The sequence below is a fragment of the Panicum hallii genome, chromosome 5 (assembly GCF_002211085.1).
Source record: "Panicum hallii strain FIL2 chromosome 5, PHallii_v3.1, whole genome shotgun sequence".
Lineage (NCBI taxonomy): Eukaryota > Viridiplantae > Streptophyta > Magnoliopsida > Poales > Poaceae > Panicum > Panicum hallii.
Window position 1 is genome coordinate 2,806,069 of NC_038046.1, and position 27,891 is coordinate 2,833,959.

Here is a 27,891-nt window from a genome sequence, read left to right on the forward strand (position 1 = left end):
CTAATCTGTCAGGCAGCGTTAGAAACCGGTAATCGCTGCAGAATCAGTTTCTTCTTTTTTATATACCTGGTCTAGCTTGTAATTGGGATGTTACAGATCAGATGCTTTTTCATATTTCTTCCACATCATCAAGAATCTTACACCTTAAACATATGGTGATGTGCAGTAGCTCGAACTATTAGAAATTGTTCAGAGACGGTGATTCGTCACAAGAATCTGTCAGGGAGTACTCCGTACTTTCAAGTTTGAACACAGGGCGCACAATGCTAGACGTAGCGCGCTAGGAAAATCTTGCACGATCAAAATCAAATAGCATTTTATTTTTCCGAAGTTCCAACAAATTCAGGGCAGAATTCAAACCATGTAAACCCGAAACTCTAAAGACGGTGTATCATGACTCTCTGGCTAAAGCGATGAGTGTGTTGATGGCTGTTGGCCACTGATTCGTCATTTCGTCCTGGTGCTGACTGTGAGCTTTCTTCCTGCGCCGCCTCTTCGGCGTCGCAGCCATTCACTTCCTGCCCCTGTTCTTCTTCTGCTGTTTAGCTGTTGATCGCCAAGAAGTAAGAAATTAATTACTCCAGTTTGAGTTACGCACCAAGAAATCAAGAAACTAATCGCTTCCATCGGGAGTTGCAAAGGAAAATCAGGCAGAAAGAAGGCATGGAGCGACAATGAGAGACGCCGGATGATGTGACGATCAATTACCCAGTCTCCTCTTGGCATCGGATTTGGCGAAGAACTCCGCCCACTCGTCCGTGAGCACGAACACCGGCTCCTCCTCGTCATCTGCTCCCTCCGCGTGCAGCAGCCCCGGCTCGGGATCCAACTCCCCGACGTCCTCCCCTACGGCGGCGGAGGGTGGCTCCGGCTGCCAGGACGCCGCGTTCCCGTCGGCGTTGGGGAAGAACACGGGAGCCGGGACCTGGTGCTGGTGGTGGAGGTGGGCCGGCGGCGTGGGAGCGAGCAAGTGGGCGCCGTGGTGGTGGTGGTGGCAGAGGTGGATGTGGACATGGTGGTGATGGCGGGGGTCAAGGTGGAGGTGGAGCAGGTGGTGGTGGCGGCGCGGAAGGCCGGGTCCTGGGTGCGGTGGATTCATGGTGCCTGTCTTCTCGGCGGAGGTAGGGATGGTCGCCGAGTCGGCGGCGATGGTACGGGGGCTTTAAAAGGAAACCCAGCTTATGCGTGGGCAAAAGGGACATTTGGTTTGAATATAAACTAGGGTCCTGTTTAGATCGCTTCCAAATTCCAAATTTTTACACTCTCTCTCCATCACATCAATTTTGGGACACATGCATGGAGCAGTAAATGTAGGTAAAAAAATAACTAATTGCACAGTTTAATTGTACATCACGAGATGAATCTTTTAAGCCTAGTTAGTTCATGATTAGATAAAATTTGTCAAATACAAACGAAAACGCTACAGTAGCAAAAAGTTCCAAATGTTATAAAGATTTGTGATCTAAACACCCCCTAGGCAAATATGCTATATGCCTCCGTGCGTTGCTACTAACAAAGTTGTATATATCGTACTGTTCGTGCATTTGTATACAGTCTACGTGATCACGTTGTGAACGTAGTACTGGTCCGACTAGCATACGTACACGGTGGATCAAGACCCACATGTTAATAAAATAGTTAAAGAGTTGCGAAACTTTTTGACAGAAATGAACACTAATGACTTTTCGGGAGACACTTGACTCTGTACATCGTATATCGTATAGGGAAATATAAAGCCATTAGAATTACAATATAGTGCTTTAACTACCAAAAAATATATTACTTTCTAGTTTCAAAAAAATATATTACTTTATTTTAATGGAGTTAAATAGGTTAGAATTTTTTTTGAGAGGATCCAGAACGCCATTAGTGTTGTTATTCGTTAATGTAAATTTCTATTAGATATTCACAGCAAAAAAAATAAAATAATAGCTTAGCATACACCTAGATGGAGTTATTTCGTTTGACGACTTCGCGTCATTTTGCAAGAATTTGCAATAAATCTTAACCAGTATGAAAGGCGATGAGGACCTATGCGAGATTCAAACCGGTTTAATCGCCTATAATCAGCACCCAGGCAGCAACTTCACAATTTTCGTATCGAACAAAAACAGCTAGGCATAAAAGATTCCAGGTGCTCAAATAGTACGGACGTCCGGAGTACACAACAGCAGTACTATCTTCAGCTAGAAACCCGAGCAAATTTGCAACAGTTGGATTGATGACCGAACACATAAACCACTCGCACTCGCAGAAAATATTGGCAACCAATTTTTTGACAATCAAGGCCCCGTTTAGATCGCAAATCTTTATAACTTTTGAAACTTTTTGCTACTGTAGCATTTTCATTTGTATTTGACAAATTTTATCTAATCATAGACTAACTAGGCTTAAAAGATTCGTCTCGTAATGTACAATTAAACTGTGCAATTAGTTATTTTTTTACATACATTTACTGCTCCATGCATATGTTCCAAAATTGATGTGATGGAGAGAGAGCGTAAAAAGTTGGAAGTTGGAAAGGATCTAAACAAGGCCCAAGTGATACTTCTGTACACATTGCAATAGATAGGGATCTAAAGTAATGTGCTCTAAACTTTGCCATGTTCTTCTTATGAGATACATGCCACTTTGCACTCTTCAAACCACCCGCCAGCAAAATTCGGTAGCACCTGAATGCACTAATTCAACGACTCAACTTCAGAACACAAACTAGTAAAGCATCATTAAGGCTTCACATAAGCCGCACATCAGGTCCTAAAGCCATTATTTCAAATATATTTTTATAGTCAACGCACTTTTAAAAGGCATCCTGGCCCCCTCCAGAACTATAGCTTTGGTTGCCACCACCATAGCTGCCGCCATAGCCGCCTCCGCCGCTACCATAGCCACCCCCGCCAAAGCCACCACCACCACCACGGTTCCCTGCAGGCCTTTCATTAGCGAAGTTCACACGGACACTCCGCCCTTCAAGTTCCTGCAATTGTTTCAGGTCTCCATTTAGACAAATGCTGCTACACGCTAATAACCATACTAGAAACACATGAGCAGAGGTGTGCAATCTTGACCCAGCATTTGTTTCAGGTCTCCGTTTAAACAACTACTACACACTAGTAAGCATACTTGAAACACAGGACCAGAGGTCTCGCTCACCTGACCATCCATTTGGCTCACAGCCGCCTTGGCATCATCACTGTTGCTGAAATTCACGAAGCCAAAGCCTCTTGACCTTCCAGTTTCCCTGTCTGTGATGATCCTTGCTGCAACATGAAAGTATAACATTAGACCATGAAACAACAGGTGAGCAAAAACCAATAAGAATTGCTCAATCAACTGCCAACTCAACATTTAAATGTATATACTAACCTTCGGTAACCTCTCCGAAGCTGCTAAATGCTTGTCTCAAAGTCTGCTCATCAGTACCCCAGGAAAGACCTAACCGAATGAAACCGAATAAACATAAAGCAAAAGTGATGGATTGGCTTCTGAACATAAATCAAAGAAAACCAAACAACAAAAACTCACCACCAACGAAAAGCTTGGTGGACATTAGCCGAGCAGCATTGAACAAAGCAGGAGACGAGCTGGCAGGGGCACCACTTGTCAGAGTACTGTGCCTTAGAAGGCTGCCAAGCTTGTTGAAGGCTGCCATTGAACACTAAACCTGGCCATTGAACAGAAAAGTGAGACAGACACAGGCTAACGCTTAACATCAGTTTGATAGGAACCCTTATTCAACACACTGGAACAAAGCACTGCGTAAAGCTACCGCCAGAAAAACTTGGACAGGAACATACCTAAGAGCATCTACGCAGCTTACTAGGGATTTAACATAGGAGTCAGATGGTTCACTAACAAGCCAAAACTAAACGGGATTAGGTAGAAATCACATATAACAGCAATTTACAGGATCTGATTTCGTTCGGCAGAGGATTTCAGCCAGAATCTTTCAAGAAAAAAAAGGATTTCAGCCAGGTTACATGTGAAAACAACAGAACTCCAGTTCGAAGCCAGAACATTTGACCAAAAAAGATGTACTTAGAGCATCTTCTACACAGCTTCCTAGGCATTTAATATAGGAACAAAACAGAGCATCTACACAGCATTTAAACTAGGAGCCTAAATAAAACGGGCCTAGATAAAATTCACATATCAAAACAATTTAGAGGATCTGATTCCCGGGCGAGGATATCGGCGAGGTTACATGTAAAAACTACAGAACTCCAGTTGTCAGCCTGAAATTCTCCCCAGCTAAAACATTTCCCCAACGAAGATGCACGACCAATCAGCACGCATGCGAAGAAATTCCCTCCACCCAAACGGCGGGAGGCGAGATCCACATACAAACAGCGAGCATCCGAAAACCCCTCTCCTCCACCCAAAGGATCCAAACATTTCCGCTCTGCCACCCGACTGAATCAATCTAACGAACGCATAGTTCACCATCAGATCAAGCGGAACAAGGCGGCGGAATGAAGACGTACCTGAAGACTGGGATGGGACGAGGCGACCAGACCAGGAGAGGTGGTGGAATGGGGGAAGAGTGGAAGCGATGGAGGCACGGCTTGGGGTTTAAGAAAGGAGGGGAAGGCGGCTAGGGTTTTGTTGGGCTTTGCCTCTCGAGGATTTTGCCAAGCTCCGGCTCGGCGCAAAATATCTCGCCCGTTGGCGGCGCCACGAAAATATCCGCTGCCTCCTGCCTGGATACACGTAAAGTAACTGAAAATTGCAACGCGCACCCGGCTCGTACCAGAAACATATGATGTATGGTAACAGCTTAGCTCAGTCAGATTCTTTTTCCAAGTTTATTGTTAATAGGATAAATAGATAATGTAAAATAGTTTCAAATTGAATCTAGAAATTCGCACGTTATAACAAAGTTGTGTTTTACTAAATTTGTAATTCTATCTAGGATAACACACGTAAACCGCACTACTATTTTTAAAAATGTAGATTACTAGAAAAGGGGCAATTTACATCATTGTGACATCATGAGACCTTGACATATCTATTGGGTAAAATTTATTTGAATTACAAGTTCCTATTATCTGTCAAGAAAAAGAATGAAAACTGTTCCATTGTTTTTCCTCGAGTTATTAACGGCCTAAGATTTCATTTTATGGTCGCTGACTCGTGTTCACGTAGCATTTCGCTTTTGCGGCGGGTCCAGTAGCAACGGCGGGACCCACGAAGCTTTCTAGGGAAGATTAAAAAACAAAGGAGAACAACTAGCGCCATCACCTCGTAGTCTGTCGTCGCGTGTACTGTACGTGGTGATAAGTCCTCAGCCCAATAAGACTGAGTCTTGGACTCATTTTGCTGTGGGCTCCTCGATCTCGCCATTTAAGCCCAGTCCACCACCTTGCGGCCCACGTTATTGGCAAGCCCCGAAACGCGCAGCGCGAACCACAGCGCACCGTTCGTGCCAGCAGAGACAGAGCCACAAATTTCAGAGGAGATTCAGGGGTGTTTTTTTTAACAGAAAAAAAATGAACAGAATTCAGGGGTGGTTTGCAATCAGCAGTTGCCAGAACAAACAAGCTTATTTGATGCAAAAGAAAAAAAAACTTCGTACAGTAGTATCATACTACAGTCTACCCTTGCCGACGTATCTGACATCGTCGAAGAGCGTCTGTGCCGAAGTGATCGACGTGTTCGTGGCCACCTCCCACGCGCACTCGGCCGCCTTTAACACGATCGCCGTGCCGTTCGCCGCCATCACCACGGCTCTGGCAGCAGCGGCGCGAGCGGCCGTGGCGATCCTGGCCGTGCTCGCTCTGACGGCGCGCAGGACGAAGCTCGAGCCTAAGCAGGAGCACGACGAGCAGTCACGCCCTGTAGAAGTACCCGATGCAAGAGGATCAGGTTAGACCATGTCGAATGGTGATTGTAGATGCAACTTGTGTTTTGGTGTGAGAATTCCGTGCTAGGGTGCATCGGAGAATATAACTACAGTTCAGTATGGCGATGCAACACTGACAGTGACAAAATAGGACGCTCTCTAGTGCGAATACTCCGTGACTCTCTCTATAATCAAAGTAGCACTTCACAGAGCGCACATATATCCGAGCGTGACTGCGATTAACTAAGCACTGAATCATCAAGACTTAATCACAAGTTATCAATAATTACCATGTCAAATACAAATCTGGTGGCAAGCAAAACACTCGACATCCCTGATAAAATCCTGAGCAATACATGCAACTAGGAACCTGCAACACTCAATATTCAGTAACAAAATCGGCAGCTAGCAACATGTAAGTATGCAGCAAGGTTTCCAGCCCTCTGCCTAATTCCTGCCACGAGAGCGACCGCCATGCCTAGGAGGCACAACAGTCCACCCATCGGCGTCAGGTGCTGGCCTAGAGGGTCTTGGTCTGTCCACCGCCATCTCCTCTGGCGCAGCAGCTGCTTCATCTTCCATCATTGACGCGCCGTCATCATCATCTGAGCTATCACTGTCGTCATCATCTGCAGCTATCTGCTCATGAGAACAAAACCAATTACAGTGTGCCAAGAATTGCTCGTGGTATAATAACAATTTGCCAAGAGAAGAAAATATCAGGAAAGAAACCAATATTACAATAGCAAAAAAGAGGTTTTAATCTCCACTGAGATGAACTATGTATCAAGTCGGATCAATGATGTTTTGGAAATGAAGATTGGTAATACTTTGACACATGTTGAGAACTGTGAACAGATGCAGCACTAAATTACACAGTAGGCACATGTGCACTCTGGGAAACATATGATTCAATGAAGTGCAGAAACAGCACATACCTGTCTACTTTGAGAAACAGCATTCCCCTGAACATGTGAATTCCTTAACTTCTCTATTGATGAATAGTTGCTTTGCAGGCATTCTTCATGTATAATCAATAACTGTTCAGCGACCTGTTTACAGAAGTTATTGAAACTAATAGAAATATACAATGTTTTGTACGACTAAAATGAAAAGCACTTGACACCAACAGAAACACTACATTGCTTATTGTAAGAAGTTTTTTCTATTTGTGTGATATGCTACAGAACTGTCCCTTAAAGATAAAACAGATGAAACAATAGGTAATATAGAACAAGGCCTAATTCTTCTGAAGAAATATTATCTACGGCTGAATGATGTCATAAACAGCATAAGATCTCTCCAATCCAAACACTCATTGTGTAAAATTGAATGGTACAATCCATATCCAAATTTCCATCCATGTACTTATCAAACTTTACTTAGGCTACCTGTCTGGCACAAAAAGGTTCGTTTCAAAGGCAAGTATCAAGATCCAATAAGGTTAATATCAACTACAATCATGTCTTGAGCACAACTGTTTACATACTATACGGTAAGAGTATTAGATTTGCTCACGCTGAGAACATTCTTAAGGTCCTGTGATGCTGAACTGGCATCGAATAAGATCGTTGAACATGTAAAAAAGGTCAGGTACAACAAACACCAATGTATTAATTAAAAACAGTCAATGACATCCAGGTAATCCGAATTAATTTAAATATTCCACTAATGAAAATTGAACCATCCTTTTTGCAAGGAACATACCACACTACAAAACAGTAATACAGTGTGCTGCTAGAGTTTTAACTGGAAATGAGTGGACAGGGAAATAAATTACCTCCTCAACGCTATTATCCTCAAAGTCAGCATTGAAAGAATCAGATATTGTGTCGTACATCATATCCACCAAGTCTTCGAAATAGTGCGGACCTGAAATAGAAACCTTATCAATAAAAATGGACCCCAAAAGTTCTAAGCTGATGAAATTGAGTCCACAGCCAATTGAATAGATGAAAAAAGGCCCCTTGAATTCCAAAAAACTGAAGCTGTAAAAAAATGGAGTGAAATCCATTCTTTCCTGACTAAAAAATCCTGCGTAAAGGCATGCACTTGTGCACTTAAATTTAAAATCGCTAAAGTAAAAGAAGAATAGTACAAAGATGGCTCGGAGCTGAAAGCAGAAATGTAAACATTACAAAATGCTGCATAGTAGACATTTTTCCCTGCTGGCCAAACAAACTTTAATCCGTGTCGATCTTCTCAAATCATACATATAAGCAAATAGATATTAAGACACTCACCTGCACACTTTTTTTACAAACTGACCTATCTGTATTGATTCAAAGAATTGACTAATTTCACCAAATTCTAATTCTTCTTTTTTTTACTTTTCAAAAGTGTAAATCTGCTCCAAGTGTACCATAAGGAGATAAAAAGAATAGAAGCTTGCAGAAAAGTAGCATTTCATCATCGTGGGATTCAATTTGCTTTAAGGACATTAGCTGGAATGTTTCTGGATAAGATCAAGGAAATATGGGCACCAGTGGCATATTTATGAGAAAGATATAGATGGGATCCAATAGGCTATGCAGTACTTAGTCATGGCTTTTATGGTTGCGCCTTGATTCCTACAATGCTAAAACCAAGAAGTGTCTAATAAATCTCTTCAAGTCACAAGCGCCTCTAAATCGATCCCAACAAGTGTCTCATAGATCTCTCAAAATGTGGCTCATAGGTTTTCACCACCAAAATGAATGGTGACATGGTGCACCTAGGCATTTCCTTGTTGACTACAGAAGGTATCGACCATCTGAACATTTTTTATTTTTGAGGAATCTGAACCAGCAGTTTTGGGGGTAATTTAACAAGGCCCTATTTATGAGTATGTCATAGGCTATAGAAGCTAATGAAACTGATTCTTTAAATAGGCAGCTTTTGGAGTAAAAATTGATTGCTTAACACATGGCAGCTAACTGGTTCCCATGTTTTTCAGCAAAAATGTATATGACCCAATGTCGTCCAAGATTTCTATTCAGAAAATGTTGTTTTTCTTTCTTTAAGGATATATGACTATATGTTCAACTATTTGGATCGAAATAATTCAAAAGGATAACCCCCACGATGAATCAGATAACCTTAAGTTTCTCCACACCTCACATTCAATACCCACAACACCCAATTATAATGATCAATTCATACAAAGCACAACGCTATTACCCGTAGCGAATGAAACTTTTGCACACAACCAGAAACCTAAATCCTCGCTAGTTAAGCCACAGCTACATGTAACAGAGCAACTTCCTACAGCCGAACCCAATTCCAAATCTTCAGACCGAGATATGAGAATTTCAGCGACTGAGATTTGAGAAATCAGGGCGTAAACTAAACCCTATCAACTTCACTACCGGAACCCGCCTCAAGGAGGAGTAAATTGTCCAAGGATGCTGAAGGAGCTGTACGTACCCCTGGAGCGGCAGAACCAGGAGTGGATGGACTCGCCGAACTGGTCGGCCTTGGCGCGGGAGTCGCGGCCGCCCCACTGGTTCTCTACCGCCATCTGCAGCGCCGTCCAGCGCCCGAACACCAGCCTGATGCCCTCGCCAAGCGCCGCCGCCGCCTCGGCGGAGATCGGGCCGCCGCCGCCGTTGGATGCGGCCATGGTGTCGCGAGGGTTGGGACGAGGAAGACGGCTAGGGTTTTTGCCTCTCAGTTGCGTGGAGAGAACCAGCCTGCAGTCGCACGCTTCCAAGATCCAGCTGCCGACTGAATTGGCGAAGGAAAATGGAGGAGAAGGCTCATGTTAGGGCCAGTTTTTGGGCTTCGTGGGTGCGTATCCGTTTTTGGGCTTTAGGCCTTATTGTCTTTCAGGTCCAGATTTTAGAGGCCTGGCCCAAGATGGACCGTTGGGTGAAAGGTCGGTAATACAGGAACCTTCGTGGCCACGGAACCGAAGAAGCCGCGTCCGACCCGTTCACGCGTTCGCCTCTGCTATAAAAATCCAGTTTCACCCGACGTCTGCCGCAAAATTCCCAATCCCAATCCCCGTCGTCTGCTCGCAAAATTCCCAATCCCCCCGTCGTCTGCCTCCGCACGCGCCTCGGAACCCTAGCCCGGCGACGCCTCCAGATCCGGCGGCACATCCGGCGGAATCGGCCGCTGGTACCCCCAGTCGACGCGCTCCGGCACCTCCGCTCCCCGGCGTTCTCCACCTGCGATCTTCGCCCCCGCGGAGTTCGGAGGAATCGCTTGGTGGAGGCTTCGTCTACGCCCGCCCGGCGTCGAATCGAAGGGATCCGCGAGCCTGCCGTCGTCGCTGATCACCGATCGCCTCCCCGTAGATCGAATTTGATATGTACCTCTTCGATTTTGTGTATTTCATCTGAGAAAATATTCAGGCCATTTCGTCAAAATTGTGAGAAAGGCCTTTTGCGAGAAAACAGACTCGCCATCCATCATGGGTGTTGTGTATTACCAATATAAGAGTGAAAAGGAGATCTGTTCCATTCCTGTGCCCTATGCTTTTATCTCTGTCTCTGAACTCAAGCAGCTTATCATGACGAGCGGTAAGTACGGCCGTGGCCGAACCCGCGGCCGTCCCATGGACGATATTGTCATCTCCAACGCCCAGACTGGCGAAGGTTCGTTTTAACGTGCTCGATTGTACTCGATTACTTGTGATTTCCTAAAACTTCATCGTAGGCCCAATGCGGCACAATAGATTCTGCAGCCTGAAAAACATATGTGTAATAGCGTATTATTATCACGATTTTGAGAGATTAGTAGCTTTGCCAATGAGATGTTTGGATTCATGCAGAGGGCATTGTTTCGAGAACATCAATTTACTTGTGATCGAGATTTTGTGGTTATTGATTCCTATGTACATACTGTTTGGGCTACGAATGGGAATAGGTATTCCGTTCAGTACAATGGTCATTTGTTACTTGTTTTCTTGAGCGCTGTAATACTATTTTGTCTCCTTTATTTTATTTTTTTGTATGCACATGGGATGCGCTCCTGAAGGTGTCAGGAAAGCATCCTGGATGAAAGATGATCCATATAACTGGACATCCTCCTTGAGATTGCACCTTGCAATCCTTATGGACATGAGTCCAGTACATCAGAGTAGTCATCCAATCCCAATTGTGAACAAAAGTCAATTTGTCATTCAAGGATCATAGTCTAATTCATTTTAAACATCTCAATTTTGATGTCTAGTTCAATGCATCATTTCTCTTATAACTTGCAAGATTATGTTTATTTTAGTGGATTGATTGACGTTTTCTGTTTTCTGTGCTTGTTTTTGAATTCAGAATATGCAGATGAAAGGGCAATGGTACTACAGAACACACATGTGCTGGTCCGCAGAATTAACATTCCTGGACAGTTGTCAGAGAAAATCGTCTTATCCCCAACGTAATGTCTCCTCCTAAATCTTTTACTTCACATTCAAAGTCACTGTTTCCCTGTTTGGATTGAGAGGTTAGGAGACGAACATTTTAAATCACAGAGTCATTCATGTAAAACTGGATTCAACAGGAATTTGCTTGACTTTGAAATTCATTTTTTAACTTTATTCTATTATCTGTTCCGCTTAGACAAATGTGTGCCTTAAATCTGAATAATTGGAGTTCACTACGAAACCAGCAAAATAATTCTCTATTTCCCTAATCTTACATGTCTTCTCTGCCTCCTTGAAAAATATGGTTGTTTCCTTCGAGCCCTCTCTGTCCAAACAGATTTTGCAACAACACATAGTGAGCTGAACATGCAGGGCAGAAAATGATGACCATGTATACTAATTTTATGTAATTAATTGCAGGCGGAAAGTCACAGAAGGATGTTCTGTACCTTCAAGTGAGTCAGTGGTTACTGATTTAAACTCAAAATCGTGTTCCTCCATAGGAGTCCAAGATGAAGATGCTGCAATCACGGCGGTGATTGACGCGGCTGAACTCAAATTGTAAGCATACTATATTCCCTTTTCTCCCAAAACGCTAGTAGTTTTTGTGTTACCTTCTTTCTGATAATCTCGCTCCATGGTGTCTGTAGGGACCAGTACCCAGCTAAAAGAGGACAGGGTAGTGGAAGGTTTACATCAGGAAGAAACTATGGGCGGGAAGTGGAGACACCTCCACTGGGGTACGTCTGCCGCTCTTGCGGTGTTCCAGGTCATTTCATTCAACATTGCCCACAGGAAAGCAAGACACCTCCACCTGGATACATCTGCTACAGATGCCGAATCCCAGGGCATTTTATTCACCATTGCCCCACCATTGGGGATCCTAAGTTCAACAATAATAAAATGAGTCGGTCTCTTGCGCCAGTAGTAACTGTAAGTCCTATCAATGGCATTATGGAAGCACTTGTCCCGGCTGCACCAGTTAGTGCTGTTGATGACTTGCCAGCAGAGCTCCACTGTCGACTGTGTAAAAAAGTGATGATAGATGCAGCATTGACAAGCAAGTGCTGTTTTGACAGTTTTTGTGATAAATGTAAGTGGTTTTCATATACTCCATATGTATGTATCTTAAAATCTTTATTTTGCGTGTCAATAAATGCATTATCCAAAAGTATCCAATATGTGTTACACTCCAAATTTGTTTAGTAATAGCAGTATCTAGCTGTTTCTGGGTCAAGTAATTGTACTTCGGACAATATGAGGAACAACTTTCTGTTTATCTTCTGTCAGGCATTCGGGATTACATTATTACAGAGTCGAAGTGCATTTGTGGAGTCAAGGCGCTAGCAGATGACCTCATTCCCAATCAAACACTTCGGAGCACAATCAACAATATGTTGGGAACAAGAGCTAGCAGCGGTGGAAGTGGCACAACAACGCACAGAAGTTCATCAGGCAGCAACCCTGATCCCAGATTACAGAGCCACACCCCTTCTGATGCCTCAGAAAGGGTGATGAAGCAATCGACAGACCTTGAGCTGTCAGCAGCATCTGCACCTGATGATGGACTCCAGGTTGCCACAGGAGGTGATCTAATGAATCAACCTCAAGAGAAATTGGCAGCCAATGTTGATATCGTGAGCAAAGACGAAGGCAATTCCACAGAAGTGTCAGCAGAGAAGACTGTAGCAGGTTCTGTGGTAATTGAAGTAAAAGATGGAAGTGGATCAACATCAAAGGTCACTACTGTTTCAGGCGCCCTAGAACACAATGCCACAAGGACAGATCAACCGAAGAAGAAGCGGAAGAAGGCAGACTCAACAAAGAATGTTCAACCTAACGATGTTGGCTATGGTTACAATGTTCCATTTGACCAAGCATATTACAACCCTTTCATCACTGGGTATTCTTGGTTAACTGAACCTTACATGTACAGCTCAATGGGAATGCCTTACGGTGGTTATCCAATGGTCCCATATAGTGTAAATTCCTTCAATGGCATGCCACCACAGGCTCCTGGAATGCCAGGCTATCCAGCAAGCTATCAGAGGTATGTATTGTCCTAGCATCTTGAGTTTAGAATGCTCTTTTTTTTTTTGCTAAAGTATAGTCTGACTATAATCCGGTTCCAGTTTCTGGAGTTCCCCTTTCTATTGCGATGCTAATAGTCCATGTTGCTGATTTCTTCAGGCCTGAAACTCAGCCCACACATCACCGGGGCACAGAAGCTGTTGTGTCACATTCAAGGCAGGCCGAGAGGCCCAAGGACACTCGTGCTCAGCCCCAATCTACAGAGAACAAGCGCCAACTGGGTTCTCATGGTTCAGAATCGAGGAACAGAACCAGGTCAAGCTCCGAGAGAAGGGACCATGGGCGTTCTGGCAGGGCCTCTGACGACTACCATGAGGAACAGTCAAGTAGGAAGAGAATGCGCGATTCTTCTCCAATGTATGGCGACAAACACAGCGGCCGGAGGTCGACACACAGTTCCAGGAGTATGACTCGTGAGGAGGATGCAAGCGATGATGAGCGCAACTTCAAGAGGAGATGGGGGTGCAGATCATCAGTTGGCGTGGACACAAGGCACTGAATGAAGATGTCAACTTGGTTGAGGACCAAGTGGAGGATTGCTGATCTGCGATGCTCTCTATAGATTTTCTGTTACTTGTAATTGTATGTACGCATCTGGAAGTCATGAGAACTTCTGAAAAAAAACCAGAGGAAAACTTGCAGGTTTTCCCCAGCAGACATGTAATCAGCTATTCATGCACTACCAATCTGTACTTGAGAGCATTGCCAGCTCTCGCCTCTGTAATGCAATGTCTCCAAAGATGAATGGAATTTCTCTGATTGCTGAGTTAATTTTGCGTTTCTTTGTCATACTTTACATGCCTCTTTTGCTGTTGATACTCGTACAGTCGTATGTGATGCGTTGCGTAGCAATGCATTTTCTCCAGTAGTTCTTTGTACTGTGTGTGATACAATTAAAGCTGCTTGACAGCTTCTGCTAGGCCTTTTATGGGATTCGCAAACAGCAAATTTGAAATCGTAACATAATAGGGAAAAATTGACTGAGCAAAACACAAAATCATGAGAAGTTACGAATAAGTCGTCTTGAAATTTAAATTTGATATATACCACTCCACCACAAACACACGCAAATGCGAGGTGCTCGAATCGTCCCAAATGGGGCGAACGCTCGCCTCAACGGACACCTCGCAGCACTCTCCTCAGCAGCCCTGCCCCGCAGCGGCGCAGCCTTCCCTCGATCCCTCCCCAGCTCCCCTCTCCCCTGGTGGCACGCCGCTGCAGCTCAACCACCTCGCGCGGGAGACCTCCAACGTGGCCCACCTCGCCGCCTTCTACGACGACGTGCCTTCCTCCAACTCCAACCCGCGCTTCCCCGACGTCGCGCTCCACCTCATCGAGTAGGACCCGGCAGCGGGCGCGCCGCCAGCGCAGCTGCCGGGCGCCACCGCCTCGCCTTCTCCGTCACCAACTTCGTTGGGTTTGTGACCGGACTACGCGCGCGGCACGGAGGGCCTGCGTCGGGAGGAGCGCGCTCGCCGGAGGAAGGAAGACGATGGCGGTTAATGTGGGAGGGCCCGAAGGGGTATAAATAAATGAACTGAGCAACAAAGGGGCTATTCTGAAAAAATGCACCAGCCAGGTCAGGTGGTAAAGCATCTGGACCGCCCATGTTTGATCTAGCGGCTCTTGTGGAGCCCAGATTCGGATCGCGATTATCAATCGCGATCCGAACTGGGGCTCGTTTTGAAGTGTTTAATACTCTAAAGGGTGTTTATTCAAAAATATTCGAGCCGCTTCTCTTACTTTTTCTCATAAACCCCCCCATAATAGGGCTCTTACGCGGGGGGAAAAGGAAGAAAGAAAGGGGGGAAAAACTGCTTCCTCACCGGAATGCCCCGATCCCCTCGCCGGCGACATACACCGCCGCCTCCCAGTGAGGAGCCAGTTAGCCCCGGAACGCTCGTATGATTCCTCACTTCTCTCCACGGCTCCACCGGTGTATCCTTCTACCGCGGGGAGCAACCGCCGCGTCGTCTCCGTCGTTACCTGAACCTGAGGCGGCGGCGACGAGTGCACGCATCGCCTCCGTGACAACAAGCACTCAGGCGGGCAATGCAGCACCGGCTTCGTGATATGCTCCGCTGCCTCCATCGCTCGGCAACTACAGCCGCATCGCTACAGAGTATAAGATAAAATGCCAATGTTAATTGTAAAAGTTGTTCGCCCGTACAATGCAAACTTGATTTAACACTCTGTTGCACTCCTGCTACTTGCGTTAGCTGCGGTGACCTGATAGATTCAGGGGCAGGACATCACCCTGTTTAAGAGTTCCTTCCTACCCTGACAGAAGCATGTCCATTTCAGCGCAGTAGATCAATGCAAAACGATTGGGAAAGTTTGAGGAGACTGAGGAACATTGGCAAACCCTGCAGTGTGATAACACAGAGTTGTGAGGGGTGCCATCTACCACGAAGCGAATGAGAGTGATTTACCAGAAATCATGAGCACTCAATATCAGACAAAGCGGACGGCAGAATCAGAAATTCAGAATCGAGACATCTTTTATTTAGCTCAAGTTCTCATGAAACCATGGCATATTCCAGTGCTAGTAGTCACAATACAAGATGAAACACTGCATAATACCATCTTAATTACAGCGCATACAACAAGGACCACGAGCAGACTATTATGCCAATCCATGACCTTAGATCCATATATCAGACGTGCAGTCCCCGCCGGGATATCTCATCTCATGGGCCAAGGCAGGACCATCAGGCTCCTTGCTAAAATCTACGAAGAAGTTGGGGTTGATAGCCAGTCCTCCTTTCTCAGTGTCGACATCGATCTGCAGCATGTGGGAGCCCTTCTTGACAAGATCATCACCATAGAACTGCTCATCCCATCGGCTGAAAAGTGAGTTGGTTACGTATATCCTCTTGCCATCCAAGCTCAGCTGAATCATCTGAGGTCCACCTCTAAGTCGATGCCCCTGATTATAGAACACAAAGTAAATTAGATTATCTAATTCCATCGTATTCTCAACAATCTTGTCTTCAGTAGGATTTCAAGTGTGCTAGATTTCAATGAAGATAAAGTGTGTTCTTGAACGTGACAATCCAAATCCAGTGTAGCAAGATATATGTGCATTTTTTTGGTACCTCACACTTTGAGAGCTTACTATTCACCATATGCAACTACCAATAAAACTCTGAATCATGAATATAAATCAGACTTCTCAATGATGAAGGTTTCGAGGGGAGAAATTACCTTGACCTGGGGCACATTATACTGTTCTTCTTGACCATCATCAGTAACATAGACGACATCGCTGCCCTTTTGCAGAAGCCCACCAACCCATACTTGTCCCGCCAAGACAGGCTTGGCAGGGTCCTCAATGTTGTACTGCCTGATATCCCCATGAAGCCAATTGACCAAATAGAGATAGCGATCGTCAAGAGAGATAACAAAATCAGTTATCAACCCTGGCATTTCTGGCAGAATCCAGTTGCGGACCTTTAGTGGTTTTACATCAATAGCAACCTACAAACACGGTCATAGGAACTGTAAGCGAGATGGAAATCAAGTTATTATGTGGGAAAGAACTTTAGCATGTAGCATGGGCAAACCTCATGGCTCCATGATCCGTCTGCAGTTTTGAAAAATCTAACCATGTTGCTTGTCAAAGCACATCCAACATAACCAGTGTCCTTTGATGGGTCATGTAAAAACCTCACCTGCAGAAAAAACAAACAGAGAATTGTGATTTAGTTGCTTTATGGTATTGATGTTTTAGACAAATGAACTACAGAAGCGTGTAGCAGTTCCAATTTTTTTTAAAATGGAAAGGAGAATTTTAATCCATTACAAAACTGGGGCCTGGCAGCCTCCAGCTGCAGGTATAAGCTGAGTTGTTTAAAACTGCCCCTGGAAGAATACTACAAACACCGACTATTCTGGTAGCATTTACAGAAAGCAAAGACAGCTCAAAAGTAACAAATATGGTCTGAGGAAACCTATTCTGGCAGTAGTTGCTGCATTTTTAACATTCTATTACCTCAAGGGGAAGAAGTCCCGTGTCACCTAGATCAAGGGTCTGCTTGAGCTCACCACCAGGCCAGTCATACACATGAAGATGTCTTCCGTAGAGACCATCCTGGACATGTTGAAGATTGAAACCTGTCCTGAAGGCTGCAGGGGCTCCCCATGTTGAACTGATCATTGTCTTGTGGCGAGGCTGGTACCAGAAGTCATAGCCAAACAAGGGGCTGTGACCTGGCTTTTCCCAACTACAAGTAGCAAAGATTTCATCATTAATAAAGACAATAAGATTAGCATTATGAATCGGTCTGTTTCTCAAGTCATGTAACAATTTGCCATGCATGAGCTGAAATTTCAGAGCACCCTACATCCCATAGTAAATTACAAGTATGGATCTTGTATGCTCATATTTTACTGCAGATAATTGGTTATGCACTTATGCTCTGTAATTCTCCCTAGTTACATGTTATTTTTCCACATCAATGTGCCTATATTGTGAAAGAACTTACCGCCCTTTGACATTAAACTCTGAATCCAACAGGAGGAAGCCATTGCCGGCTGCATTCCCCTCCTTGTCCCCAAGGCAAGAAATCATAATGTCACCAGATGCAAGGCAATGAGATGTGTGAGGAAACCCAAGCCCGGTCTTCTCAGCAATGTCCTCGGCCTGGACTACCTTATGCAAGGACGGCGCCCTCGGGTCTGTTGCAGTGTCAACAACATACACACGACCTGACCTGCAGATAGCCATCCGAGCCACATCAGAAATTCAGTTCTGCGTATCAGCACTCCAGCAAGTCAATTAATTCATTCATGTGGAAATGTGGTCATCTCCATTTGATACTCACAGCAACGAAGGCAGGATCAAGAAGCGGCGTTTCGCTGATGGATCACCGTGGCAGGAGCTGCAAGAGTTCCAGCCAGAGTGATGCAGCTCGTCGCCGATGTGGGTCACCGGGAGCCTGTGGATCACTTGGGAGTATGTAGGAGAGTTGGGGTCCAAGTCCACCGTCGCAAGGTAATCTGGCTTGTTAATGCCAGTGCCTGCACAATAATACACACTGTATCTCGTAAACACAAAATCCCCGTAACATTGCAAGATCCACAGCTCTCTTCATCATCACATGGTTTCTGTGCTCTTCACCAAGGCAGAGGCAGAAACCATGTGAACTTCTGCCAGTAACCGAAACGGTTTCAAAACCAGTATTGTCTGTTTCAGCTATGGAGCAAGACACATGATTGATACCGAAAACTAAAAGACAGTCTTAAATTATGAAAACATACACCACTTGTACAGGGCCACTCGTACAGAATATTTCTTTGTCTTGACTTAATTTCAGATTAATTTTGAAGGGTCGCTTTCCATCCATCCTAACAACCCGTATTAAAGAACCTTAATGGAACAACAAAACCCCCCTGACTTCACTCCTTGAAGTACTATGATAACGCTCTGCTATAAACACCCGATTAATCCCCCAAGATCTGCCTGTATGTTGATGTGCCCATGTCTATGCGTATCAGTGTACTATGTCAGTATCTGCATGATCCTCCCACTCATGGCTTGTTGCAGGACGACGGATGGGGGTTATGCAGGAAGCAAGCTCACCGTTGTAGACGCAGGTGACGTAGATGAGCTTTTCCCTGGGGCCCTTCTCCATGGCCTCCAGCGGCGTCGCGTACCCGGGCCCCTTCGCGGCGTGGCAGCAGGCCCCGCCGTTGGCCGCCGCCGGCGCCGGCACGTCGACCTCCACTGCTCCGGCCATCTTTTCGTCCCCCTGTGCTCTCAGGTCGCGCACCAACCACCAGCAGAAAACAAAACGACCGCAGCCTTTCCGATCAGCCCTGGTGGATCGGGATCGCACCCACCGGAGCACCGGAGATGAGGAAGATGGAGAAGCAAAGCTGCTCACTCACTCACCCGAGCCAGACAAGAGGGAGGAGATGACGTGTGTGCTCGCGTTCCAGAGTTTGGTGAGGAGGGGTGGGCACAGGGCAGGAGGGGCCGGCCAATTATAGTGCCCCGGCCGCGACGCTGACACGCCGTGGCCCGCTGGTTGCGCGCCGCGATCCGTGCGGACGAGGACAGGGGAAGGCTGCGTGAACCTGGACCCCACGGCGTGGAGGGGGGGGGGGATGAGATGGGCGTCGTATCTGGACGATAATGCGGGGCTGGTGGGATCCACTGCGGCTACGCACGGGAACGGAAGGCGACGCCGGCTAGGCGGCTAGCCAAGCCATCCCGGGCGAACCGACACGTCCGATGCCACCGCGACCGCGCGCAAGGCCGCGCGCGCGACGCCGGCCCGGGCGGCGTGCGTTGGCCGGGCCGGTGGGCATACCTCCTCGTGCCGTCGCGCGCACGGCCATTTCCGAGCAACTTTTCCTAGCGAAGACCGGATCCACGTCAGGGTGTGTTGGTCCTTTCTCCCGGGTGGCTGGACTGGGCCAGCAGCTGATCTCCACTGTCGTGGCATGGGTTCAGCGTCACAACTGATGTCATCTGCACTTGGACGCTTTCTGAACAATTAATGTGCCGTCACGATGAAGTGAACTTGACGATCTGGGACGGCGAGTTCAAGGGCATGCATTTCCGTGCACGGCCATTGACGGCGCGAGTATACCGGCGTGAGAGTTTTCAGGCTCCGAACTCCGAAACAACAGTAGGATGCTGCACAGTCAACTGGCTTCACAAAGTCGCACACTTCTTGCCTCTGCCCCTGCGTTGCGCTGCTTATCTGAATTCTGAGCACCCTTTTAGTCAAAGCAGGGGAAACGCCAAAAAGCGTCTGACCATTCAGAACATATCCTATCGTCAGTAGATGGATCATGAATACTAGGATTGGCAGATAAGATTAAGGACGGCCTGAACACGTCAGACAACAGATCGCACGCGTGAACTGTAATCCCAGACCTTCAGTTCTCTAACCCAAATCCTGGATAGCATGGCGCCGGCGCAACAAGACTGCAAGAGGAAGATGGCTGCACGCAAGATGCCGCTGACAGATCAGGGTGGATCTGACGGAGCTGATCGCATGCGCTTGCAGGCTTGCTCATATCTCAAGGGACTCTTTGTGAGCTTGCATTGCTGCCAGTGCCAGAGGAATATAGTATGCTTAGATTACTGATGCATATGGGCCGCCGTGCCCACATTATCATTATCTTGCGTAGCTCAGTTATCGGAGACGGAGGCGGCGAGCCAACGATCGGCGGATCAGAACTCAACGGGCTCTAAAATATTCTCGCACTGGTACTATATCATCTCGCATCTATCAGATAGTTTATGCATGGAAGCAATCATGGAGCATGGGCATGCAGGGCCACCGTCAACACATCTCAGAGTAGCCTTGGCGAGAAGCGACAAACAGCCAAACAAATGTTACAAGTGCCCCCGCCGGGGGGGGGGGGGGGGGGGGTGTTCACCATCTTAGCTTTACCCTCACGTCTCGGAACCAGAGACTCGGAGAGGGAGAACGGTAGATCACCTTCATGCAAAGTGCTTTCTTTAAGGAGTTCGTTGTTGGTAAAATGGTTTTAATTATAAGTAATAGTGGCGTTTAGCAGGATAGGTAACAAACAGTTGAGCACCAAAGCAAAGGTGGAGCGCGTAACTACAAGCTCTTGGGACATGAACACTGCAAATTCAGTTATTCAAGCATGCCTTGAGGTAAAGTAAAATGATAACAAAAATATGCAATGTACTTATTGAGATAAGGGGATAATGTATTCAGTATTCTATAGTTATTGGAAATTTATACCTTTTTGCTAAAAGTAAGTGGTTTAAATATCTATTTTGGTGTGGAATCTGAGAGAGCGCGGATAGCACGGGTGGAAGAGGACACAAGTCCGGACCCTTTGCATTTCGACCAGGGGAAATTGGTTTCTTAGCGATTTCCGTAAAATACCATCAAAAGCGTTTGTCTCCGTAAAATACCATCGAAGCATTCCGTTGCATTTTGTTTGTAGAAATCTATCTCTAATATCTTTTCAGCACATAATACGGATATGAAATGACTTATCTACCCCTACCTATTGAATCCCCACGAAAAATCGCTTCCAACGCTCCTCCCGACCTCCCCTCGCGAGAGCTCTCTGCGCGGCCCTTGTCTACCAGCGACGGCCACCCTGCGCAGCCCTCCCCTTACCCTTCTCCCAGCAATGCCGCCGCCCTGCGCAGCCATCCCCTCACCGGCGACGGCCGGCCTTCCCCCATCGGCGACGCCGCCCCTGCGGGCTAGCACGGACAGGCTGCGCGGGTCCCCCAGGCGCGCGTCCACAGGGCCGACGCCCTCTAGGGACCGCGCGCGCTCTAGCCGCCGCGTACCCCTCGGCGTCTGGCTTCTTCAGCCCTAGCGGCCAGCGCCATCCCCCTCTTGCCCCTCCATTCCGGTGCTCTCTCATGCATCCACTTGAGGCTATTTTCGTCCAAGTTAACAGAGTTGTAGGTAAGATCTTACTGATTGGTACTTTCAGCTAACATTTGCATCTTTCCATGTCACGTCTTTAGATGCTACAACCAATTTTTCTCCGGCCGGGCTTGGGCCAAAACAGAATCTTAGGCTGAACTCGAAATTCTGGTCTGCAGGCATAACCATTTCGTTCGGGCTTGGGCCAAAACTAGGCCCAATCCGGGACTAGGCCTAGCATCGTCGTCACGTCACACGGATCATCTCTCTCTTCTCCGCTAGCGGCCAGCCTCGCTGACGAACCCGCCTCCGGCCTCTGCTTCCGCCTTCCGCCGGTCGGAGCACGCCAGCTACTTCGAAGGCCCTCGCACTCTCCTGCGTTGCCACTCCCTTATGGTGCCGGATTGGCGCGGACTGGAGATCCATCCCGACTTGGAATTGACCCCTTTTCCTGGTAAACCCTAATTTGACTTTTGCTAAGATTTGAGTTCTGTAAACAACCGTGAGAGGTAGAATCCCACGCTAAGTCCGCTGCTATCCTCATGCACTCCTGCTCGGAGAATGGATTTGGATACTGATACTTGATAGGATGCAGCGCCTGGAAAATTCATAAGTGAGGCAGCTTTAGTTAGGCATGAACTGAATATTCCTTTGAATGTGTTCAGAATTCAGATTAGTGGAACCATGACAATGTCTGCTTTTGAATAGGGCCAAACAGTGTGAATTGTTAACCTAGTTATGTGCTGATGTTGCTATGCTTATTGCCTTGTGCTGCAGATTTTGAGATTAAACTCCAGAAGTTCAGCTAGGCGCGCATAACATTTACCTGTTGCTTAACTATGGATAACTCTCAGAATCAACCATTACCACCTGGTGTTGGAACATGGCCACAGGCACCTCCCAATCACCCGCCACAGTTCCATTCTGACCCACAGTCTTATCATCCTCCATTTGACACTAGACCTGACGATGCTAGTGCCAACGGTAGTGATAGTGCAGCAAATATTGAGTCAGCTGTCCAAGAGGCTGTTCTTCATGCACAGGTATACATATCTCCTAGATTATTTTCCGAGAGTTGCATTTCTGTTTCTTTTTTATTGATTGGTAGTAAGTGTTTCTGATAACTAGGACGTTGAGACCCAGCAAGTCATACAAAACCAAAGGTGTGTTTTGTCCCATTTCAGTCTTTACTAGTTATACTGGCAGCTTCTTTATGTTTCTGTTACACCTTTGTCTATCAGACATGCAAACACAACAAGTGAACCTACAGCGTATGGGGAAGACTTACTCTCGAACCGCCGTGATCCTAATGCATTGAAGGTGATTATCTTGATCGCTGGTCATTTTCTTCTTTATGGGTTTTCGGTTTTCTGCATCATGTGTTTTGCGTATGACTTTCATTAGTGAAGCCATTTTTTATCTTGGTTTTTTAGGAACACTTACTAAAGATGACAGCTGATCATCGTGCAGAGATGGCAAACAAAAGGGGGAAGCCACTTCATCCAAGCAATGGTCATTGTTTTTACATGATAATGCTGTCTTATTTTTAATTTGTTCCTCCATTTTCAGTTGTCCACTTCTAGAGCGAATAAGCAACTATGATGATTTCGATTTGGAATCCTTACCTAGTCATGAAGACATATTGCTAACTGGAGCCATATTGCCTATTGTTTCATTATGCAGTTATGAAGCAGCTAGTTACTTGCTAGTTTTTTAGGTATATATTGATGTATCTCTTTCCCAAACCTGATGGTTGAGCATGCTTACAGGAAATGTTGAAATTGGCAATGGCTATGGTGTACCAGGAGGGGGTGCTTATTATGCTGCAAACTTGCCTAGTACTCAAATGAGTATGCCACATCTCTAAGCCACTTGCTGGTTCCAGTATTATAAATAAGTGCTAACTATTATCCTTTTCTTCAGACAAACCAAGAGATGAGTCTGATAAAGCAAAATGTGGAAACGATCTCCCTGATTTTTTGAAGCAGAGGTTAAGGGCAAGGGGAATTCTCAAAGATGAGACAACAAATAAGAATAGCACGGGTACACAGAATGTAAGTTACCTTGGAAATTAAAGTGGGAGGTTGGGAAATAAATACTTGTAGTTGTCAGGACCTTGATCTAGTACCAGCACAATCTTATTATTCAGTGGCGGGCATGGATCATTTGTTATAATCTAGGATCATGTGTATTCATTACTTGGGGGTGGAGAACATATTATCTAGCATATGAACTTATGAAAGCTATATGGTTATTAAAGTCCTTATGGTACATAATTCCAGAAGAACGTGAAAAATATGATGATACTGTCTGAGCATATTTGTTGATACTGAAAAAGGTTGGAAAAATATGCCTTTTGTCTTTAGCCTTAGCTTGTGCATCTGACAGCCTTGATGTTAAATTGACATTTTATCTAGCACATATTTTGTGTTAATTAATACATCATTCATTTCGTGCCACTGAATTACAGGCGGATTCTCAAGAAAACTGGAACAAATCTGCGCATGAGTTGCCTCCTGGTTGGGTGAGTTTCTGCCAAGTACTTTTTCTTTTTTTATTTTTCTCCTCTGTTCATGTGGTTACCAATCTGAAATGTTTAGCCAATATATGTTTCCTTCTTCAGTTTTCAGCGTGCCAATACATGGGGTACCATCAACAATTCAACTTTCCATTTGTTTTAACTATGGTTTATAGAATAAGAGGATAATAGTTACTACCGTTATTCCATCCTAGAGTGCCTGCAGTCACCCATTTACGGATTTAACCACAATATATGCTGAGGTATTTAGATGTGCCAAGTTATAATGAATACTGATAGATTTCTCACCAAAAATACTTCCACTTCATTATCTTTTAATAATTTTTGTCAACATATGATTGGAGAGAGTAATGTTCATGGTGTGTGCTGGATATTGTTTTATGTCCAAAATGATAGGTAATAGAGAAGGGATGTAGTATAGCCCCACAAGGAGCTTGTTATCCAGCATTAAGGCTAACTTGTCTGGGTTCAGGTTGAAGCAAAGGACCCGACAACCGGTGCTCCTTATTTCTACAATCAAAGCACCGGAGTGAGTCAATGGGATCGTCCCGGTGGTGCTGTGAACACCATGCAACATCAAGTTTCTTCATCCTTGCCAGAGAATTGGGAGGAGGCAATTGACGAAACAACAGGTATAGGAGCAAAACAATTCTAATTTATCGCAGACTTTATGACTTGTGCATCTTTAGCCCTAAATTTTCGAAGGTTCCAAAAGAATTTGAAATGTTTGGATGCAAGACCAGAAACATTAAATGTTGTTAAGCTATAAATAGGAAGTTGAGTTGGGCAATCTATCCTTTTAAAACATTCAATAAAAGCACGAGACCCTTTCGTGTCCCAACTTATGCCTTTTTTTTTCTTACTTCCTGGCCTCCTGGGAATGTGCGTGTGTGGTTTATCATCATCAGTTTAATGTGTTGCGTGCAATTTTTAGGCCACAAATACTATTATAATACAAAGACACAAGCCACACAGTGGGAGCCTCCTATTTCTGTGAACACCATTGTTACACCTCATGCTCCCTCCAACACTGCAGTAGAGCCAGTCTCTCAAACTGCAGATATTTGGGACTCTCAAATGCAGAGATGTTCGGGCTGTGGTGGATGGGGAGTTGGTCTTGTCCAGTCTTGGGGATACTGCAATCACTGCACAAGGTAATCTGTTTAACCTCACCTCATAAAGTAGATCAAATGTTTTGTTGTGAAGCTTGATGTATAATTATCTCTCTCGTATAGATGACATGATTTTGTACGAAACTACACTTTTGAATGGATCTCCGTGATCTAAGCTATATTTGTGATATTGTCATTGACCGATGTGTTACCAATCTAGCATGCTTTGTCTTTATGTTATGGACTGTTATTAACACCAAATCCAATGTATAAACATTGAGAAACATAGCTAAATGTTTGCTTGTAAATACTCATGGCAGGGTTCAAAACCTTCCTTTTCAACCGTATCCATCTTACACAAACAATACGGCGCACTCTGGTAACAGTGCTACCAGAACTCAGGGAAATGCTGCAGCTAAGGACAGGTATAATGATATATGCATTTTGCTCATTAATGGGTTCGCTGAACGGCCATGCTTCTTCCATATGATCTATCCTATATATGGTACTTTATGTCCGCCCATCATCTACTTTAGCAGAAAAGTGTCATTTATTTCTTTTACATGCAGATCAAGCTCAAAACCCCCCTCTGGGAAACCAAACAGAAAAGATCACCGCAAAAGAAATCGCCCCGAGGATGATGAGCTTGACCCGATGGACCCAAGTTCTTACTCAGATGCTCCACGGGGTGGCTGGTACATGATATTTCTCTTCCTTGTCTATTATTCAGTTGATTTTCACAAGTTTCGTGGTGTTTGCAGTAAGATATTCTTATTTTGGCTTTGTGCATTGTATACATAATAAATTAGCTGCCTCTGAAGTAATAGCGTTATACTCTTGTTTTTGCAGGGTTGTTGGTTTGAAGGGTGTGCAACCACGAGCAGCAGATACTACTGCAGCTGTATGTTCTTTTGATTTGCAAATTTTATGTCCTGAAGTTATTTTTTTCACTCTGCAATTGGCACAGACATGTTATGGGGGTCACGATTATGTGGAAATTAGTTAGGCTATTATGTTTCCCATGAAAATCTGCAATATCCTATTTTTCATCCATAGCCGCCAGATTTGTATTGTGTTTTATACTCAGAATCATGGGGAGTCTTTTTTTTTTTGTTTGAATTGCAGGGACCTCTGTTCCAACAAAGACCGTATCCCTCCCCGGGTGCTGTTTTGAGAAAAAATGCAGAAGTAGCAACCCATGGCAAGAAACGCGGCGGTATGGCTCCAATAACAAAAAGAGGAGATGGCAGCGATGGACTTGGGGAGGCAGATTAGTCTTTTGCTGAACTGAAATTCCCGTGCAATCAGAGTATTTTCTGTGGTTTGGTTTCTGGAGCTGCTGAACCATAGGTGCAATATGGAGGAAATTAAGAGAATTATGGGCAGTCAATTTTCAGGAAGAAACAGTGCAGCAGCTAGATTATAGTGAACTCACTGGACCTGAGAGGCTACAGAGCAGTGCGCTCATGCCGTTTTGTAGAGGGCATTCACTGTGCCCTTGGTTTGCTTGAAATCTGTAATTTGTATAAGTGGAAAGAGACAGTGATTCGGAGTTTACGTGATGTTCATAGATACAAGGAATCAATTTTTTCTGGAGAAGTGGAGAGACGATCACCATTTTCAATTGCATTGAGTTTAATCTGCGATGTACGAACCCAGCAAAAACATCGGGCGCCTTAACATTTCATTAAATATGCATGTTGCCACATAACAAGAGATGCTAATCAACTGAATTTGAGCCTCATTACACTCTCACAATCTATATCCATCCAATTAGGTTCCAGCGGTCCAGGACTGCATGCAACTATTCATTGTTTTTCAAGCGATGTACGCCCTTTTTCTGTGCTCCACTTTAACATGCATCTAAGGTCCTGTTACACATAAAGTAACCCCTCAATTTCAACCACACTTAGATCATTAATATCTCCTCTCTCATCGTCTGATCCGGCCTCCGACAGCCAGCCTCTTACTGTCTTGATCTTCCGAAATCCTCCCACACTAATGAACCCAACAATCCCTTCCTCCATTGTACCTCACACATCCTTCCAAAGTCAGCATCGAAACGAAGAAGCGTCCTTTCATCCTTCTGGCCCTTAGCATTCTACCAATCGTCTACTTATTTCCCAACAAACTTTCTCCCTAGTTTCTTATCTTCATGCCTCTCCTAATCATCCTCCTTGAAAAATGTATATAACCATAAAATTGACAAGATGTCAAGTTTTTTAAAATACAAATCTTCTGATATCAAATTTGCATATAATCATATATAAATTCTTAGACTAAGTATTGCTCAAAGATTAAAGTGTTAAAAATTTGGATTGCCTGCGCGCCATATATTTTCATATGGAGTTATCATTAAATGATTTTTATTTAATTTGCATTTATCGTAGCTTCAAATTACTGGTCTAAAAACTTCAAATAAGCACATTTACTATTAAGATTTCAGACTTCCCATTTGAAATGCAAATCCATCAAGGAGTGGAAGATAAAAGAGTGTCATAACAGTGCTAGACTTCCCTTGCAAAACAAAACAACCCAAGTGGAGTAAAACCAGGCAGAGGAAAACGAAAAAAAAAAGAGAGAGG

At 45.0% G+C, this 27,891-nt stretch overlaps 6 protein-coding genes across 11 annotated transcripts; 2 read left to right on the top strand and 4 right to left on the bottom strand.

The window, feature by feature from the left end:
- Positions 1-202: 202 nt before the first annotated feature.
- Positions 203-1,392, bottom strand: LOC112895216 (forkhead box protein B2-like). Its single transcript, XM_025963148.1, has 2 exons — positions 709-1,392; positions 203-546 (listed from the first exon to the last, which is right to left on the bottom strand). Exons 1-2 carry the CDS (start codon positions 1,097-1,099, stop codon positions 512-514), a joined length of 426 nt encoding a protein of 141 aa, XP_025818933.1. The 5' UTR covers positions 1,100-1,392; the 3' UTR covers positions 203-511.
- Positions 1,393-2,522: 1,130 nt separating this feature from the next.
- LOC112895940 (glycine-rich RNA-binding protein 4, mitochondrial-like) lies at positions 2,523-4,646 on the bottom strand. The gene is made up of 5 exons (XM_025963951.1): positions 4,485-4,646; positions 3,526-3,664; positions 3,367-3,435; positions 3,154-3,260; positions 2,523-2,977 (listed from the first exon to the last, which is right to left on the bottom strand). The coding sequence occupies exons 2-5, from the start codon at positions 3,650-3,652 to the stop codon at positions 2,801-2,803; spliced, it is 480 nt and encodes a 159-aa protein (XP_025819736.1). The 5' UTR covers positions 3,653-3,664; positions 4,485-4,646; the 3' UTR covers positions 2,523-2,800.
- A 930-nt stretch (positions 4,647-5,576) lies between these two features.
- On the bottom strand, positions 5,577-9,563 carry LOC112891442 (pre-rRNA-processing protein TSR2 homolog). 2 transcript variants are annotated; one of them, XR_003228555.1, is made up of 5 exons: positions 9,248-9,563; positions 7,623-7,714; positions 6,781-6,894; positions 6,133-6,481; positions 5,577-5,835 (listed from the first exon to the last, which is right to left on the bottom strand). XR_003228555.1 is itself a non-coding variant. In XM_025958295.1 (4 exons), exons 1-4 carry the CDS (start codon positions 9,441-9,443, stop codon positions 6,290-6,292), a joined length of 594 nt encoding a protein of 197 aa, XP_025814080.1. In that variant the 5' UTR covers positions 9,444-9,563; the 3' UTR covers positions 6,087-6,289. The 2 variants fall into 2 exon arrangements, 1 of the variants encoding a protein (XP_025814080.1); XM_025958295.1 differs by lacking the exon at positions 5,577-5,835 and having other exon boundaries at positions 6,087-6,481.
- A 675-nt stretch (positions 9,564-10,238) lies between these two features.
- LOC112894860 (E3 ubiquitin ligase PQT3-like) lies at positions 10,239-14,045 on the top strand. 2 transcript variants are annotated; one of them, XM_025962687.1, is made up of 7 exons: positions 10,319-10,422; positions 10,599-10,693; positions 11,095-11,197; positions 11,604-11,744; positions 11,834-12,276; positions 12,474-13,233; positions 13,374-14,031. In XM_025962687.1, exons 2-7 carry the CDS (start codon positions 10,660-10,662, stop codon positions 13,771-13,773), a joined length of 1,881 nt encoding a protein of 626 aa, XP_025818472.1. In that variant the 5' UTR covers positions 10,319-10,422; positions 10,599-10,659; the 3' UTR covers positions 13,774-14,031. The 2 variants fall into 2 exon arrangements, with proteins under 2 accessions (XP_025818471.1, XP_025818472.1); XM_025962686.1 differs by lacking the exon at positions 10,599-10,693 and having other exon boundaries at positions 10,239-10,422; positions 13,374-14,045.
- Positions 14,046-15,753: 1,708 nt separating this feature from the next.
- On the bottom strand, positions 15,754-19,300 carry LOC112893794 (selenium-binding protein 1-like). Of its 2 annotated transcripts, XM_025961292.1 has the most exons (8): positions 19,171-19,300; positions 18,859-19,055; positions 18,101-18,296; positions 17,762-17,989; positions 17,269-17,500; positions 16,841-16,948; positions 16,482-16,754; positions 15,754-16,203 (listed from the first exon to the last, which is right to left on the bottom strand). In XM_025961292.1, the coding sequence occupies exons 2-8, from the start codon at positions 19,013-19,015 to the stop codon at positions 15,919-15,921; spliced, it is 1,479 nt and encodes a 492-aa protein (XP_025817077.1). In that variant the 5' UTR covers positions 19,016-19,055; positions 19,171-19,300; the 3' UTR covers positions 15,754-15,918. The 2 variants fall into 2 exon arrangements, with proteins under 2 accessions (XP_025817077.1, XP_025817076.1); XM_025961291.1 differs by having other exon boundaries at positions 18,859-19,234.
- A 2,607-nt stretch (positions 19,301-21,907) lies between these two features.
- Positions 21,908-26,930, top strand: LOC112895226 (polyglutamine-binding protein 1). Of its 3 annotated transcripts, none has more exons than XM_025963161.1 (14): positions 21,908-22,109; positions 22,433-22,698; positions 22,784-22,818; positions 22,897-22,975; positions 23,089-23,167; positions 23,425-23,505; positions 23,579-23,709; positions 24,126-24,179; positions 24,667-24,826; positions 25,231-25,348; positions 25,627-25,731; positions 25,876-26,001; positions 26,156-26,207; positions 26,432-26,930. In XM_025963161.1, the coding sequence occupies exons 2-14, from the start codon at positions 22,495-22,497 to the stop codon at positions 26,579-26,581; spliced, it is 1,374 nt and encodes a 457-aa protein (XP_025818946.1). In that variant the 5' UTR covers positions 21,908-22,109; positions 22,433-22,494; the 3' UTR covers positions 26,582-26,930. The 3 variants fall into 3 exon arrangements, with proteins under 3 accessions (XP_025818946.1, XP_025818943.1, XP_025818944.1); XM_025963158.1 differs by having other exon boundaries at positions 21,909-22,109; positions 25,129-25,348; XM_025963159.1 differs by having other exon boundaries at positions 21,909-22,109; positions 23,425-23,493; positions 25,129-25,348.
- Positions 26,931-27,891: the final 961 nt, after the last annotated feature.